Below are 18,850 nucleotides of genomic sequence, written 5' to 3'. Positions count from 1 at the left end.
ACAAGAAAACTACTGGAACTAATAGAAAGATTCAGTAGAGTAGCAGGATACAAGAAAAACATTCAAAAATCAGTTGGATTTCTACACACCAAAAAAGAGAACAATAAAAATAAAATCAGGAGGACAATACCATTTGTAATAGCCCCCCTCCCAAAATTAAATACTTAGGAATAAATCTAACCAGGGATGTAAAAGACCTCTACAAAGAGAACTACAAAACACTACTGCAAGAAATGAAAAGAGATCCACATAAATGGAAAAACGTATCATGTTCATGGATAGGTAGAGTCAACATTGTGAAAATTACAGTTTTACCCAAAACAGTCTACAAATATAATGCAATCCCAATCCAAATACTAACATTCTTTAAAGAGATGGAAAAACTAATCATTAGCTTTATATGGAAAGGGAAGAGGCCCTAAAAAAAAAATAAATAAAGCACTACTGAAGAAGCATGAAGTAGGAGGTCTTGTACTGCCTGACCTGAGAACCTACTATACAGCCATGGTAGTCAAAACAGCCTGGTACTGGTACAATAACAGATACATTGACCAATGGAACAGAATTGAGAACCCAGATGTAAATCCATCTACCCATGGTCACCTGGTCTTTGACAAGGGCCCAAAGTCCATTAAATGGAGAAAAGACAATCTTTTTAACAAATGGTACTGGCAAAACTGTATGTCCATCTGCAAAAAAATGAAACAGGACCCATACATCACACCATACACAAAAACTAATTCCACATGTATCAAAGACCTAAATACAAAGCCAAAAACTCTAAAGATCATACAAGAAAAAGTAGGATCAACACTAGAGGCCCTAATACACGACATTAACAGAATATAAACCGTAACTAACAACACACTAACTCCAAAAGATAAGCTTGATAGCTGGAATCTTCTAAGCATTGAACACTGTGCTCATCAAAAGACTATCAAACGAATAAAAAGAGAACCTACAGACTGGGAGAAAATTTTTGGCTATTCCATATCCGATCAAGGTCTAATCTCTAAAATCTACAGGAAAATCCATCACCTCTACAACAAAAAGACAAAAAATTCGATTAAAAAATGGGCAAGGGAAATGAACTGACACTTCACCAAAGAAGACATTCAGGCAGCTAACAGACACATGAGGAAATGCTTGTGATCACTAGCCATTACAGAAATGCAAATCAAAATCACAATGAGATACCATCTCACCCCGGCATTACTGGCACGAATGAAAAAAAAGGAAAAAAATGTTGGAGAGGCTGCGGGGAGATTAGAACTCTTATGCACTGCTGGTGGGAATGCAAAATAGTACAACCATTTTGGAAAACGATATGGTGCCTCCTTAGAAAGCTAAAAATAGAAATACCATATGATCCAGCAATCCCACTCCTGGGGATATACCATATGGAAATAAGAGCTGTCACATGAATAGACATATACACACCCATATTCGTTGCAGCATTGTTCACAGTAGCAAAAAGATGGAAACAATCTAGATGCCCATCAACAGATGATTAGATAAACAAACTATGGTACATACACACAATGGAGTATTATGCAATGATAAAGAACAATGAAGAATCTGCAAAGCATTTCACAACATGGGTGAATCTGAAGGGCATTGTACTGAGTGAAATAAGTCAATCACAAAAGGACAAATATTTTATGAGATGACTATAAAAACTCATGAAAAGGTGTACACACAAAAAGAAACAATCTTTGATGGCTATGAGAGAAGGGAGATGTGGGGATGGAAAAACACTAAATAGACAGTAGATAAGTGGTAACTTTGATGAAGGGTAAGACGGTACACAATACTGAGGAAGCCAGCACAACTTGTACAAGGCACAGTTATGGAAGCTCCATAGACACATTCAAACTCCCTGAGGAACCAAATTACTGGGCTGAGGGCTTTGGGGACCATGGTCTTGGGGAACGTATAGCTCAATTGGCATTAACAATAGTTAATAAAGAAAATTTTCTACATTCTACTTTGGTGAGTAGCATCTGGGGTCTTAAAAGCCTGTAAGCAGCCATCTGAGATACTGGTCTCACCCCTTTGGGAGCAAGGGAAAAAGAAGAAAACTAAAGACACAAGGGAAAAATTAGTCAAAGGGCTAATGGACCACAACTACCAAGGCCTCCACCAGACTGAGTACAGTACAGCTAGATGGTGCCCAGCTACCACCACTGACTTCCCTGACAGAGATCACAATAGAGGGTCCCAAACAGAGCTGGAGAAAAATGTAGAACAAAATTCTAACTCATAAAAAGAGACCAGACTTACTGGCCTGACAGAGACTGGAGAAACCCTAAGAGTATGGCCCCGGACACCCTTTTAGCTCAGTAACAAAGTCACTACCAAGGTTCCCCTTTCAGCCAAAGATTAGACAGGCCCATAAAACAAAACAAGACTAAAAGGGCACACCAGGCCAGGGGCAAGGACTAGAAGGCAGGAAGGGACAGGAAAGCTGGTAATGGAAGCCCAAGGTTGAGAAGGGAGAATGTTGTCATGTCGTGGGGCTGGTAACTAATGTCATAAAACAATGTGTGTACTAACTGTTTAATGAGAAGCTAGTTCTGTAAACCTTCATCTAAAGTACAATTAAAAAAAAATTGTAGCTGGAAGGTACTTCTTCTTGACATAAAAGTCTAGTTTGGAAAAATCAGAGTTTATGAAATCAGAGAAGCTAAGGGGTCTCCCAGCAGTCCTTGTCCCTATTACTAGCTCCTGTACCTTCTGCACCCCCCTTCTACTTCCTTCTTTCAGTTACTATGACATCTCTCTGTCTTTGTACTATGGCTGCTGCCAGGAGTCCCCAACATCATCTTCTGACCCCATAGCCCAACTCTTTGCTTCCCAAGTATGGTGGCTCTTGCCTGCCAGCCATGGAACCACTAAACAGGTGGGACACCCCCCCCCCCCACACCAGAAAAAAGTCTTGGCTAGTTCGGGTACAGCCCAGGTTTCAGGACAAAGCTTTAGGCAACACTTGACTCTCATAGAACTGGCCTTTGACCACAGCAGTCTGATTTCCAAGCATTTATTCTATGGAGATCCTTTGATGAAATGTGGGTTTAGAAAATGATGATCAGGTTTTTTTTTTTTTTTTTTTTTTTTTTTTTCATATATGATAACAGTTTTCAGTTGTTGCCATCAAGTCAGCTCTACCCCATGCGCGTCAGAGTAGAACTGTGCTCCAAAGGTTTTCTGTGGTTAATTTTTCAACAGTAGGTTGCCAGGCCTTTCTTCTGAGTCACTGCTGTGTGGACTTGAACTTCCAACCTTTTGGTTAGCAGCTGATTGCATCAACCATTTGTATCACCCAGGGACTCCTTTAAAATGATAGATAAAACTGCCCCCACAGTACTACTGTAAGGGGGATTAGTGACATTAATTATGCCTTAGTTTAGACTAGTGTAACTTGAAGGTAGTCTTAAACACAAGGGACTGTAATTAGATAAAAACAGAGCTTCCTGGGCTGAACCACAAATGAGACATGTGTTTTTATTCACCTGAGATGCAGCTTAATCATAGCTTCTGCCCAGGTAGCTGCTTATTGACCTTGACTTAGATGTGGCCCTGCCCGAGTACAATACACAGGAAGGGCAGAGGGCCTGGGAGATAGATGAGATGAGAAAGGAGTGTTCAGTTTACCTTCAATTCTGCCTTCCCAGAGGCCATCATGAGAGAGAAGATAGTTAACTCCAAGAACTAGTTCTGAAAAATTATGAAATGCAAACCCAGTCTCCCTCAGACTAATGAGGTCTGGGAAGTGACAAATATTAGACTGTCCAAATATTAGATTGTCCAACCTGTTTGTTTTAATCGATTGTGTAACAGTGTGTGGCAGGTGGCAGTGTTTTATTAAAACCAGCACTCACTAGCTGGTAATAAAAATGCAGTCCCCTAACAGGTGAAGTCAGGCTTGGTTGGTACAAGCCTGACTGACTTTCTCACTGCTCTGAAACTCCTAATGAGAAACATGCAGAGCCCATTAATTGATGCCTAGGCTGGACTGGAGGTAGGAAAGGAACCTGCCCAGGCCAAGTGAAGGTTGATCCTCCGTGATCCCATAGCTTCTTCTGCTGCTTCTTTGGCATTTTATAACTGTCGGCAGTTCCCTAACCTGTCTCACTCACCTCTGAGCATTCCGTGGGGAAGCACTGTTACAGGAAACATTTCTTGAAATAGGAGGATAAGGCTCTGTCTTCTTATTTAAAAAAAAAAATCTGGTTTCTTTATTTTCGTGATTTAAATGGAACCTGTATTATTTAATCTACCTTACCAGGGAGAGTTTATTTTTATCGACAGTAACTTTAAAGTTACTGAGAGGCCTTGAGGAAGCATTCCAGTTCACCTCCCACGCCCTGCTTGCTAAAATGCAGACACGTCTCTGCTGTTTGAATTTACAGTTTCAGTCTCTGGCCGACCAGACTGCAGAAGTGAATGGTGCTTGCAAGAATAATCCTGCCTGTGTTAGAAATTAGCCTGCTTGAGTTTACGTAATATCGATAAGAAAACCAAAGCCTAGAATTGAATTGGCCCATACATGAATTTCATTTCCTTTTTGAGACACTACATAATTAATCCAATAATTGATCAACACATATAAATGACGACTGTGAGCAAAACGCTGAGCTGAGTGCTGTGGGAAAAAAACAGAAGTTGTCTGCGTTTAGGGAACGTGGTCCCGTGGTTGAATAAGTAGACTTGGGGAAGGGGCGGAGTTTACAGAACAAGGCAGTAACTGGTTAGGTGCCTAGTGGCTTGTAAAGCCCTCAGCAAGCATAGACAGACCACGTGGGGTGCAACGCTTTGTGGAGGATGTAACCCTGAGTTGGGCCTTCCAGAAGAGAACCAGTGCTGAAGGCCAGGCACAAGGTTAAGAAAAGTAGGGTGGTAAATGTGTAGAAAAGGAGCCCTGGTGGTACAGTAGTTAGGCACTTGGTTGCTAACTGAAAGACTGACAGTTCAAACGCACCTGCAGCTCTGCGGGAGAAAGATCTGGCAATCTGCTCCCTTAAAGAGTACAGTTAAGAAAATCCTATGGAGCATTTCTATTCTGTAACACATGAGGTCGCTATGAATCGGAAGCAACTCAACAGCACCCAACAATAACAACAAATCTCTACACGGAAGTTATTTTAACTAGAGCATACCTGTATGTTCTGTCATTAAAGATACCTTTTCATGGGCTGATGAGAGGCGTGCACTCTAACCTTTTCATTGCTAAGCTAGGGCCCCTGAACGGGACTACCACATGTGGTTAAGCACTTAGTACTCCACACACAGGTACCCAATGAGGAGAGGCTGAAATCCAGGTGAGTTTTGCTTCCTTTGCGTGTTGGTAATGGACTGTTTCTGCCCAAGCAGGGAGCACCTTTTCTCTGCCAGGCTGCATATCTGTATGGCTACAGCCAAGCAGAGGGACACCTTTTTCTGATTGGTTCCCAGTAGGGGTGGCTGTTTTTATGTACACAAAGGATGACTGTTTATGTGTATGTGTAGGACAGCTACGGCTTTGCCTCTAAATCTTAATCTGACACTGAATTAAAGAGAACAAACCTGTCACTGTCGAGTCAATTCCAACTCATAGTGACACTATAGGACAGAGTAGAACTACCCCAAGGGTTTCCAAGGAGCAGCTGGTAGATTGAACTGCCAGCCTTTTGATTAGCAGCCATAGCTCTTAACCACTTCGCCACCAGGGCTCTATATGAGAGAACACTGAGATGGATTATCGAAGTTCCATGTACAATTAGTCTCCGTACTTAAAGAGGAACTCTCAAGTAGATATCTGCCTGATACATTTTAAGCATAGGAGTGATGCGTGTGTCTTGGAGGGGTGGAGGGAAAAGGCAGAGATATGCTCTAAGGCCCCTTAATAGTGCTAAAATTCTTTGAATCCGTAAATTGAACTTGATGCTAAATTTAAATAAAGTCATTTTTAATTTAAACCAAAGCAATGTTTTCCTAATAATATCTGAAGGCCTTCCATGTTCCTTTTGTCACAATACAATTCAGTTATTGACTGGGCCCTTTAATTGCACTCACATACTTTAAGTACTTCTGAGAAGAACTAAAGCAGAAGAAGGTTAGGCTTCTGTCTTCGAATATTAGCTACTTAGGAAAAGAGAAATACTACCACAAAATTAGAGAATCAATCATTCATAAAAACCACTTGTCGAGTCAGTTCTGACTCATAGCAACCCCACGTGTGTCAGAGTAGAACTGTGCTCTGTAAGGTTTTCACCAGCTGATTTTCCGGAATTATACTGCCAGGGCTTTCTTCCAAGGCCCCCTCGGGTGGGCTTGAACCTCCAGCGTTATGGTAGCAGCAGAGTGTGTTAACCGTTTGCACCACCCAGGGACTCCCAACCATTTATTGGGGTGTTAATTGAATACCCTTGCCAGATATACTAGGTCTTGATTTTTACACTACAGTAGGACTCCAGGTGTGAGCTGGAATTTTCATGTGCTGTGAAAAGTGGTAAGAAACCAACCAGAAAGCTCTAACTGACCAGTAACATTTCCTGCCCGTGATCATTATGAGGTAAAGATACGAAACAGGTAGTAAATTAGGATTAAAATTAGCCAATCGGTCACAGCAATGCCATCTTAATATGTCTTACTTTGTTCCTCACCACCATAGAGTTCTTAGTGTCCTCAGAAGTATGTTTTGTGTGTACTTGCCTGTGCAGGCTGACACCAGAGAAAGTGTGAGCCCTGCGTAACAGCTTTTTTCCTCCCTCTCCACATTCCTTTCTTCCTCTCTTTTCCTTCTTTGGCAATGGCTAAAGGTCCCTTTCCTGAGAGGCCTGAAACTGATAGAGGGAGCCCACTTCCATGTCCACACTGGTCTGCCTCCTTTCCATAGTGGTTCAAAACAGTCACCATCTTGACTTTCTTCCCCTTCACTCCCTCTTTTGTCAGTGTCACCAAAAACAATGCTGACAAGTCGATTCTAACTCAGTGACCCTATAAGGTCAGAGTAGAACTGCCCCAAAGGGTTTCCAAGGAGCAACTGGTATATTCAAACTGCCAACCTTCTTGGTTAGCAGCTGAGCTCTTAACCACTGTGTCAGCAGGGCTCCTTATCAATGGTATGCCTAGTTTTTCCAAAGCCTCTCCACCTCCGGCAAAGGGCCATCATCACCCAGTACTATCCCAAAATACCGGTAATTCCAATACTGATGTGCATGAAAAAATCTTCAAATTCAGTAATAGTCAAAGACATCAATCAAAATACTGGTTTTGTCTTCTCAGACTGATAAAAATAATAATAGTTGTATTCAGTGTTGAGAGGTATGTATACAAGGTTGTTGGAAGTGTAAATTGGTAGAACATTTCTGGAGGACCGTGTGGTGGTAGCTTTCTAAGTTAAAGAAGCATATACTGTACTCTTTGAATCCAGAAGTTCTACTCCTATTAAACAGAAATATACAGGTGTGCAGATTACCTTTAAATAGGTATTTATTATACCATATTTTATAGCAGTGAAAAAATAGGAACATACTATATGTCCAATGATAGGGAAAGGTTAATTAAACTATAAAACATTGAAACACATATAATGAAATTAAATACTATACTATGAGGCTGTCAAAACTTTATCTACCACATACTGTTGTTCTAAGGACCTGTCAAGACAGCCCCCAAGTTCATGGTGACCACATATAGAAGAAAAACAAGGTGCATACAAATATATAGTGTGGTCCTATTTAAACATATTTGTGTATTAGTATGTACTTAGAAAATGATCTGGAAGGATGTGAACATCAAACCATTAATATAAACTGTCACATTTGTAGTTATTAACCACAACTTTATTCGAGCACTCTCTTAGACCCTGTGGTCAGTATAAAAATGATTAAAACTCTCACCCTACTCTGGGGTTGTCACACTGAAGAGCTAGCAAGAGCAAGGAAAAGAGGGGTGAATAGCTGGATAGTGTGTGTGTGAGAGAGAGAGGGAGAGGGAGAGAAAGTGGTTCATAGCACACAAAGGCCTTAGAAATGGGCAGACCTGAGTTTGAATCCCAGCTCAGGTAGACACTAGCAAGGCTTCAAGCTGTTTCATTCTTCTTCGAACCTTGCTGAGGATTTGCACTTCTAACAGGTTCCCAGCAAGTTATTACATAGGTTAAGTTATAACTTGTGTGTGTGTATAACTTCCTGAGAACTTGTTGGAAATGCAAATTCTCAGCAGGGGTTCAAAACAGAATGAACCGGTTTGAAGTCCTGAACCCTAGCTCTGTGGACTTGGGCAAGATATTCGACCTCTGAGAGCTCCAGATTCCTGATCTGTAAAATGGGGGTAATGATTCCTACCTAGCCTGAGTGGTTGTGAAGATTAGAAACTGTGTATCTAAATTAGTGTAGTGCTTTGTTAAATAACAGCAACCAAAAGTGGACCCAGGTAACTATAATAAAAGGTGGTGACATAAGAGTAGTGCAAACAAAGGGCTGAGGGGGTTCCCAGCCGGAAGGTTCACACCTGGCAGGAGGCTGCACGTGAGCGAGCAGGGGCCCTCCCAGCCTCCAAGTGATCTGCCGCTCAGCACACGGCTAGGCAGGGCAGAGCTGGGCAGAGCTGGGCAGCGTGGGGCCCACTGGCGCAGAACAGTGACCGGGAGCACAGAGGAGCCGAGCAAGTCCTGGCACAGTCGGACATTTATGAGTGAAGCAGCCTGCCCTGCAGCTATTGCCCTTAGGGCTAGCACTGAGCAGGGTTAGAATGGGGACCTGGAAAGGGCTCAGCTGGCAAAGTTGACTGTAGCCCATCACTGGGAAGTGAAGATCATTCCACTCACCTCAGAGCGAGGTTAGGTCATTTTTCCTTCCACCCCCTTCTGGATGGCTATGGTGAAGCGTTTTTTGCTCTTCTCCAGCTCAGAGGCTGAGAATGGCGTGGAGGAGAAGAAGAAGATCTACAGGTTGCCGACAGCCCAGTCCCCCACCCCATCCAGCGAGGCTGAGTCCCCGGACCAGAAGAGAGTCATTTGCCTGTGGTAAGTGCTCATGTTGTCTCTTTGTTCTTTTTTGCCTTTTGGGGAGGAGGAATTGCTGGGAGCAGTTGTTTCTAGTTTTGTGGTTGTTAAAAGATTGAGGAGCTACTATAGGTAAACAACTCCCTTGAGAAAGAAGTGGAGAGTTATTCATTGATTCATACGTGGGTTGGAGTTTAACTTCCTCTGGCATCTTTTTTGTTGTTGTTGAGAATATACACAGCAAAACACACCAATTTGACCAGTTCTACATGTACAATTCGGTAACATTGATTACATTCTTTGAGTTGTGGAACCATTCTCACCCTCCTTTTCTGAGTTGTTCCTCCATCATTATCATAAACTCAGTGCTCCCTAAGGTTCCTATCTAATCTTTCCGTTTGCCGTTGTCACTTTGGTCCCATATAGACAGTTCTTAAATGAACATAATGCTGAAGGCAGACTTTTTTTTTTTTTTTTACTAGTTAAGCTAAACTGTTATTTAGTTCTAATAGGAATTCAGGGATAATTTTGGTTTAAGTTTTAAAGAGTCTCTGGCATCTTTTCTTAGCAGCATCTTTTTCTCCTTCCTGTCCCAGCCTTCTGCAGCAGGAACGTCTGCCCCTTTCTTTTGTGAAGCACTGATTTTGCTACTTGATAAAACCAGGTGACTCACTCTCGGAAAAGATTTAGAAAAAACTTGAGAAGGCTGGCCAGGTTGCTAATGAGGCCTGCCCAGGTTGGAGTGTGTGGACAGCCCCTGGGTGTGCACATCTGCTGTCTCACTTTCCTGGCAGCCTCTGGAAAGAGTGCAGGAGAAGCCAGGCCCTAGTCTTACCGGGGATCCACAGGGCAGGGCGTGTAAGCTTCTGGTAGCTGCCTGCCTATTTCCTGTGACTGGTGGTGTGAGGGATGGTTGATGTGGTTGTAAGAGGGTGTGGGGCTTTGGGAGGGGGTCTAACTGTAGTCCCCTTACTCTCAGAAGCACTAATTACATGTCCTCTTTCATATGGAAGAGAGAAGTAGGGACTTAAAGTTGTTTTTCAAACCTTAAAAGAGAGCTTAAAGTGGCACAGTGGTTAAGATCTCGGCTGCTAACCCAAAGGTCGACAGTTCAGATCCACCAGCGTCTCCTTAGAAACTCTATGGGGCAGTTCTCCTGTGCCCTATAGGGTTGCTATGAGCCAGAACTGGCTCAGGGGCAATGGGTTTGGTTTCTTTGGTTTATCTATACCAAGTGGAGGAGTGATTGCTCTCCACCGCCCCCCCCCCCGCCACTATTAAAACTGTTAGAACTGCTGCCTTCTATTTCCTGTGGCCTCTGCTGAAAAAAGGGATGATTAAATAGTTCCTGCTCTTCACTTCCTCTCTGGCTACCCAGGAAACCTTGGTGCCATAGTGGTTAAGAGCTATGGCTGATAACCTAAAGGTCAGCGGTTCTAATCCACCAGGCACTCCTTGGAAACCCTGTGGGGCAGTTCTGCTCTGCCCTGTAGGGTCACTATGAGTCGGAATCAACTCGACAGCACTGTTTTTGTTTTGGCGGGGGGGGGGGGGGGGTGGGTTCCAGCTACCCAGCCCATATCTTCTCTCCAAATCTATACTTCCTTCAAGACCAAGCATAAGTTTTACTTCTTCCCCCAAACTTTTCTTTACTGACTGTGACACCCAGTTCTCTCTCCATTTTTTCTGCATGCCTGTTTTGTGGCATCTCACTTTTAACCATTTTTCCTGCAGTTGTTTCCTCTCAGGGCATTTACCTCACTCACTAGGTGACTCTCTACAAAGGCACCAAGCGTGTTGTTTCTTGTATCTTCCAGCACTGTTGACTGGCTGCAGCAGGCACTTCAAAAACACTGTTGGTTTTACTCCAAACCCAGGCTTCTGATGAGAATAATACAGTCCTCATCAGGGCGTGCGTGGTAAACTTCTTGGGGGTGTGATCTGTGCAGTTGGGGAGGGCCCTGCGCTTGACATAATGCTCTGTTGTCCCTGTCTTGAAATTCTTAGTAATTTTTTAACATGGGGCCCCAATTTTTCATTTTGCACTGGGCTCTTGATCCTGTGCGTAGTCACCTGTAGGAAATGAGAGGAGCATGTTGAGAAGACCCACAGAAATCAATCCTATGTAAATAAGTGCCCCACCCTCGGAGGACAGTGCTGTGCAAACAAGCCCCTTTACTGCTTGTGCCTTTTGAACTTACCAAGAGTAGTTCTACCCTGTTTGTCACATTTGCAGACAGCCCATGGTTTTTCAAAAGGTGCGATCATTTCTTCAGCAATGCCATTTGTATTCGTTAACCTGAATCAGTACAGGGGATAAATTCAAATCAGCAAATGATATAAATCATATGTAATTTGACATATGTAAAAATAATCTTATTTTTAAGCAGAATACAAATATTTACTCACATTTTCCAAAAAAATTAATCCTTGGAGTTAGTTCTAAGGAAACTTATACCTGTGAGTAGATGCAGTGGGCTGTAGCTGAATCCAAATCCATTTACCTTGAATTGATGAAGAGTTTTATCTGTGGCTTTAGCATCATGGAGCCAGGCGCTGTTGGGGGCTGGAAGGGGCCTAGGAGACACATGGGCCATCATTTCACAGCTGAGAAAACTAGAGCCTGTTGTCATCCAAGCTTCAGTCATTCCTGTTCATCTGTCACACCACCTGAATTACTCAGGATTCTTAAATCTGCTTTGAACCAAATATTTCTTTAAGTGATCCTCGTTCTAATCATGGATTTCATTGCCATTCTCCCCCCCCAATAAACAATAAAATAGCCGTATAACTCGATAGCACTATAAGTATATAATAAGACTTACTGAGGATCTATATACCTCTAAAAATCATACATGAATTCTACTTTAAAATTACTGTTTTTAGTTGTAGACTTGAAGATATGTGTAAAATCATGCAGCTACTAAAATAAGGAACTAGGGCTAGAATTGCCTTAGTAGGAAATGCTGGAGATCTGGCATCTACCCTTAATAAACAAAGGAAGTCTTGACTTCCATTTCACTTCTATTTTCCCAATCTGTGGTGTTTTTGTCTCTCTTTTCCTCATACCCAGTTTCTGCTCATCCTGTAAGGCCAGACGTATTAATCCACATTGTTCTATTGGCCTTTTCTTCTCTTACCTCCTGCTAGACTTACTGTCTATATATCTTCTCCTAAGTTCTATGATATGCATTGTTTTGTTGCTACAGCATCCACTGCCCTTTGGAAAAAAAAGTTTCATTTGTACCCAGGCTTTTTAAGGATAGACACTGTCCTGTGTGCCCCAGGGCATTTAACACAATGCCCTACTCAATTAATACTTGTTAAATATTAATAGAATTCTGAAACAAAAATATTCTTTGATTGAGCTATAGCTGCAATTCTGTTTAATAATTTGCCTCTAGTGCTCCTCTTTAAACTGATGAAAGTACTTTCGAAATGATATCATTACTTTCACAACTCGATTATTACTTCTCCCTTCAATAATTTACCATTTGTGCAGTTGGAGACAGCCTGCTGAAATCATTCCAGCTTCCTAGGACACATGCTATGGAAATACCCTTAGAATATTATGAATAATCATTGATGTCTGAAAGAGAAAAATGAATGTCCAGTTTTCTTGTGGTATGATATAATCAAGATTTATTACAGAAATATTAATGAAGTAGCATAAAATATCCATCTTATAGAGTCCCTGGGTTTTCTTTCCCCAGGTCAAAATCCGGTTCCGATGGTACCTCCTCCTTAGCAGGTGATAAGAACGACTGTAAGACAGAAAGCAAAACTGACTCCAAGGCTGAAAGGAAAAAGTCTTCGTCTTCCAGCCAGGTAATCTGGGAAGGGAATGGAATGTGCACCATCTCAGAGTAAGACAGAAGTATTGAGGCCACTGGAAAGAACTCAAGTGTGCAGTTTTCTGCTGGTCGGAATGAATCTAGGTGTAGGCTTGAAAGAGTCTAGAAGAATGGACAGGCTGAGGTTCCTTCAGTCAGTCTTTCATCAATATTATATTTTACAACTGACCTTTCAACACATACTGAGGGGCAATGAGTTCCAGGCTCAGATCCCTAACTCTGACAAGAACTCAGAAAGCAGGGACCAACCCAGAGTAATGTGCTTGTCTAATAAGTAGCTAGGATGAGGAAAGGGGTGACATCCTTGCATTAAAATGAAATAGTCTGACAAGGCTCCTTCCTGAGAAGGGGGCTTCCCATCTGCATACAGAGGAAGAAAACCTGTGAACAGGCCATCATTCTCCTCCAGATGTCATTTTGATTCTGCTATAACATATACCCCAAGAGGTACAAAACCCAGTTCTGTGTCAGAGTCTGACACATTTACTGCGCTGGAAAATTTTTTTCTTTTTTTTTTGACGTTTTACGCCTAAATACTTGAACATGTATCTCCTGGGGCAGGGGAACTATTGGCACACATGGTAAATATAGCTAAATATTAAATACATAAAAATATTATAAACACAAAATGTATATCAAATAGCCACAGTTGTCCCAGTAATGAGTGTCCTTTATCAAAGTTTCTCTTCCTTGCCAGGATCCAATTTAGAGTCATACTGCCTTTATTTGGTCTGTTTTAGTTTAGATCAGTCCTCCCACATTTTTTTTTAAACCTTTTATTACATTGATATTTTTGAAGAGTCTATGGCTTTTAAATCAAGTGTACAATCAGTGCTCACTGTGCCATTAAAAACAAAATCTTAATAAAGCTCCCCGAGAACACTTAGCTTTAATGAAGGCAACTTTCTGGATGAAAATGTGCATGAGGAAACAGCATGCGGTAATTCTCTTTATATAAGGTATTTACCTGTGAAATAGCTGACTCGCAGGACCATCTATCATCTTGATGATCTGCTCTGTAGCTCTTTTTTATGGCAATAATAGCCCAGTTTTTCTGTTAAGACTATTTGTACTTTGGATAATAACATATTAAGGGCATGTTTTTACCTTTTTTTTTTTTTGTGCTTATCTCTCTGTGATTATTTATCTTAAGCCTTTTTCTTATAAGACTTTTCCATCAAAAGCATCTTATGAGAAAGAGAAGTCCTTTAGAAGGAGGACCCAGCTCTACCAATTAATAGCTGTGTGGTGCTAATTAAGTCAGTCAGTATCCCTGAGGCACAGTGTCCTAATTCATGGAATGGGGACATGAGGTTCACAAGGTTATTTTGAGGATGACGTTTGTGAAAGCATTTTTACAAACTGTAAATTGCCGTCTGTACATTGCTGTCAGTGTGGAAGCAAATGCCGTGAAAATGAAGTGATTTGTAGCATTTCAGACTCTTGGGCCTTTTACTGCCCTGGAGAATTAAGTCTTTGTTAAGAAATCCTACTTGTCTTAACGGTCATCTCCCCCTGCCCCCTTGCGGCTAGTTAAGGAAATGCCTTCACAATAATCGTAGTAATAGTTACCATATGTCGTTCCACGCCGTAGATCCTTTAGGTGTATTCTCTCCTGTAAGCCTTATGGCATCCCTGTGAGGCAGGCACTGTCACAAAAAAGGGCGACTGAGATGAAGTGGCTAGGCCATGATAACACACTGAGTCAGAGGCAGAGTCAACACGGAGTCTCAGGTTTGTCTGACTACACAGCTTTAACCACTGTACTCTTCTGCTTGCCTTGTGTCTTTATTGCCCTGGGATCTACCACCTTCCCTTGTGAGACTCCCTAGAATTTCATCTGGTTTCTTATTAGGGACATACTTGTTCAACCCTGTTTCCCTGCAGAAAGCTGACCACCAGCTATATTGTTATTATAAATCTAAGTCCAACCAACAAGTCACTAACCTTACTGGAGTATGAGATAATTTGTGCCCTGCCTCCTATTGTTTCTAACTGAAGGATTGTGTGAGAGACTCTAAGATCAGAGAGAAGGAATTCCTGAAGATACTCTTAAAAAAAAAAAAAAAATTTAAGGGAGGGAAAATTTGTTATTTAATTTAAATTGAAATGAAAATTTGTGATGTTTCATAAAAAAGTGAGACCAATGATGCCTATATTTTGTTCTCGTTGTAGTACAAGGCAAATATGCACTTTCACAAGTTGTTTCTTGATGTCCCAACGGAGGAACCACTGAGGCAAAGTAAGTTCTGACCTGTTTGACATTTTAAGCTAAATATTTGAAAAGATGCTAATTAATTTTGGGGAAGAGAGAGGGCATGGTCTGGGGATTGAGTCATCAAGGGAAATAGGTTCCTGAAAGTCATGATATAAAAATACTGCCTGTTTCATTCAGCTCTCACCCAGCTAAGAGAGTAGAATGAGAAACTACTATGAATGAGAAGCTCCACGTGATATGGAATAATTTAAGGTGGTTCCAGAATGGTATCCTTGCCTTCTGTATTCACTGCTAAATTCCATGTGATTGAATTGTCCTTAAATTTAAGATAACAATCCTGGGGCACGAGAGACCACTCTGGCCAAGTCAATTCCAACTTATAAATGACCCCTATAGGACAGAGTAGAACTGCCCCACAGGGTTTCCAATGCTGTAAATCCTTATGGAAGCACACTGCCACATCTTTCTCCCATGGAGCAGCTGGTGGGTTTGAACTGCCAACCTTTTGGATAGCAGCCAAGCACATAACCACTGCACCACCTAGAAGAAGGCTAAAAGAGAACAAAAATCTAAGTGGACAGACATGTGTTGGGTTCCCGCAATATGCAGGCTGTGACACTCACACCTAACGTCCTCACCAGCACACCAGCTAAGCACCTACCCTGCTCTGCAGAGGTTCTTCAAGGGGCTAAGTTTCCATTCTAGCCTCTTGTGGTATAAAACAAACCAAAAACCCGTTGCCATCGAGTCGATTCTGACTCATAGCAACCCTATAGGACAGAGTAGAACTACCCCATAGGGTTTCCAAGGAGCAGCTGATGGATTCAAACTGCAGACCTTTTGGTCAGCAGCCCAGCTTTTAACCACTGCACCACCAGGGTCCCTCTCTTGGTATAAAAAACCCACTGCTGTCAAGTGGATTCCCACTCATAGCGACCCTAGAGGGCAGAGTAGAGCTGCCCCCGTAGTGTTTACAAGGAGGAGACAGATGCTGAATTCCTGCCATGAGCTCCAAACAGGAAGGTGTGCTCCTCCCCCACTGAGACCACTTATTTCAAAAAGACCATTAGGGAGAATCCCAGGAAGAGAGGGACAGGGGTGCTAATGTTAGCCCCCAGGTGACACAGCTCCCTAAAGAGAGATTTTTAAAAACACAGTTCTAGATCTCCCCTGTGAAATGATAAATCCCTTTCCATTTTGATTTTCATAGTAAAGTTTGTCAGATTCTGAATTAAAAAACAAACTAATCTGGACTGCTTTATTTCACTAAAGATGACTGAAAAAGAGGCAATAGTATATTATCTCTTCCCATTTCTGGTGAGAAATATATGTATGTGAAATTTTTATTTTAATGGAAATTCTAAGTGATGTTGATCTGTATTTTCCCAGGCTTTACCTGTGCTCTACAGAAAGAAATACTATACCAAGGAAAGCTCTTTGTATCAGAAAACTGGATTTGTTTTCACTCGAAGGTCTTTGGAAAAGACACTAAGGTCGGTATAATTTTAAAAAACAAAGCAACTTACTGTATATTGTGAATATTGTTTTAAAAATACATTATTGATAAATGAAATTTAGTGATACTTAAAAATATTTTCATCATTGTTATACTTTTATGTCAGGCTTCCTGAGTTACAGTCCCAAATATTATAGATTCTAAATGCCTCCAGACGACACTAACTTCCCTTTTTCCCTGAATTTCAGTTTCTTACACATTTCCTTATAGACCACATAGGTCTTCACAGCTCTACTCTATACTTTTTTTTACCAAATATCACCAAAGAACATTCAGTACAGTTCATCTGGAGAATACACTGTAATTTGTTTCAAAAGGCATACATTAAAACCAAAACCATTTTTAAAGAAATATTAATTTTTTTACCTTATCCATACCAGTTACCACCAGAGGCATCTAGGAAAACAAGCGTATAAATAAGCTACTTATTCGTGCTCGCTTTGTACCATCACCAGAACAAAGCAAGCAGGCACGGGAGCACTGAAGGCTTAGTCTCAGGGAATCACATACCCACAATCCTGAGTAGACTCTGATATGACAGCTTTTCATTAAATGCAGCTTTGGGGGAGGGGTAAGCCCACGAAATGCTGAGCCATTGAGAAGAAGAGCCTGAAGGAATTGACATCTTCCGTAGGCACCACCTCCTAAAATGAGGACCTTGGGATAGTGGCATAAGAAGGGAAAAGATGATTCCATCTCACTGACATTCTTTTCCTTTGAACTATGATGCCACATCGCAGTTCATTCAGGTCACAGAATAAGGAGTCAGTGAAATGCCTTTTGGGGTTCCCATGACTTCAGTGAATTTCCAGTCATTCTGATTATTGATTATGAAGCAATGACTTTTATACTTATGAAGTAGCTAACAACTTTTTGTTTTGAGTGGTCCAGACCCACTGCCGTTGAGTTGATTCTGACTTATAGCTACCATATAGGACAGAGTAGAAGAGCCCTCTAGGGTTTCCAAGGCTGTAAGTCTTTGTAGAAGCAGATTGCTGTATTTTTCACCCATGGAGCAGCTAGCGGGTTCAAACCACTGACCTTTCGGTTAGCAGCCGAGCGCATTAACCCTGGAGCCACCATATTCTCCCTAAAGCTATTGGCAATCTTATAGTAGACCACTTAACAGATATAATGGAAATTCTTTATTTTGTTGGTGTTGGGTAATCAGACTAATGCACTATTCTTTAAGTCAAGCATGCTATTTTTATATCTCTTTCCATATAGAGTTATGTTTAGATAAACTTATTTTGATTCACAGTATTATCTGAATCAGTGTAATGCAAGGCAGTATTGAACAGTATGCTACCACATTTCTAGATTTCTAAATTATAAGAACTGGTTCAAAGAGTGGGGAGGAGGGTTGGATAGTATTGATTTCCAGTTCAGTGTGATAAAGATAATTTTCAGGGATTCAAAGAGAGCCTACACCTCATGGATGCACTGGAATCGCTTTTACAAATGCTCTTTGTGGCACAGTGGTTAAGAGCTTGGCTGCTAACCAAAAGGTCAGCAGTTGGAATCCACCAGCTGCTCCTTGGAGACCCTTTGGGGCAGTTCTACTCTGACCTATAGGGTCACTGTGAGTCAGAATCAGCTCAACGGCAACAGGTTTGGTTTTTCATATGTAATCTGCAGAAGTAGGAGATTGAAAATCTAAGGATGGAGTTAAGGAGATTTATAATTCAGATCTATTGTAGTATTTCCTCACTACCAGCTGACCTGGATCCAACATGATCCAGTAAAAACTGAAGGCAGAGAAAGAATTTGCTCTAGGAAAAGAAATGTTCTAAGCAGCCCACCCTGGAAAAATATTAATGAGTATAGCTTTAATTTAATCAAGATCTTTTAGTCAGCCTGTGGGTATTTTCAAATGTTAGCAAAATTAACATGCATGTATCATATTCCATCTAGGCTCAGACTGAAAAGTGATTTATGCTTTATTTCACAAATGTTGTCTACTTACAGTCTTAACGTTCATGAAATAATTGAAAACTCCTTAAGAGTGTCCCATGCTTTAGATTATGAAAAACCCTGATTCGTAGCTGCTTGTCACTGCATGTTTGTGTTCTGCTCAGAAACAAAATTAGACTCATTTTTATATCATCTTCTATCTTCGTGTGTCTGAAATTCTTTTTTCCCAACTTAGCTCCACAGACACATCCAAACTTTCTGAGGGACCAAATGGCTGGGCTGAGGGCTTTGGGAACCATGGTCATGGGGAACACCTAGCTCAATTGGCATAACATAGTATATAAAGAAAATATTCTACA

The 18,850-nt window shown here is 41.4% G+C and overlaps 1 protein-coding gene across 3 annotated transcripts in view; it reads left to right on the top strand.

Annotated features, from left to right (window-relative positions):
- Nucleotides 1-18,850, top strand: part of GRAMD2B (GRAM domain containing 2B) — an 89,915-nt gene that overhangs the window by 45,106 nt on the left and 25,959 nt on the right. For all 3 annotated transcript variants that reach the window (XM_023548686.2, XM_003404470.4, XM_023548691.2), the window contains exons 2-5: nucleotides 8,891-9,010; nucleotides 12,703-12,817; nucleotides 15,019-15,085; nucleotides 16,451-16,554. In XM_023548686.2, the coding sequence (XP_023404454.1) occupies nucleotides 8,891-9,010; nucleotides 12,703-12,817; nucleotides 15,019-15,085; nucleotides 16,451-16,554 (406 nt within the window). The remainder of the gene's footprint in view (nucleotides 1-8,890; nucleotides 9,011-12,702; nucleotides 12,818-15,018; nucleotides 15,086-16,450; nucleotides 16,555-18,850) is intronic.

Source organism: Loxodonta africana, chromosome 2 (genome assembly GCF_030014295.1).
Source record: "Loxodonta africana isolate mLoxAfr1 chromosome 2, mLoxAfr1.hap2, whole genome shotgun sequence".
NCBI lineage: Eukaryota > Metazoa > Chordata > Mammalia > Proboscidea > Elephantidae > Loxodonta > Loxodonta africana.
The sequence above is the reverse complement of the archived record's forward strand: the minus strand, read 5'-3'. Positions and strand labels throughout refer to the sequence as shown.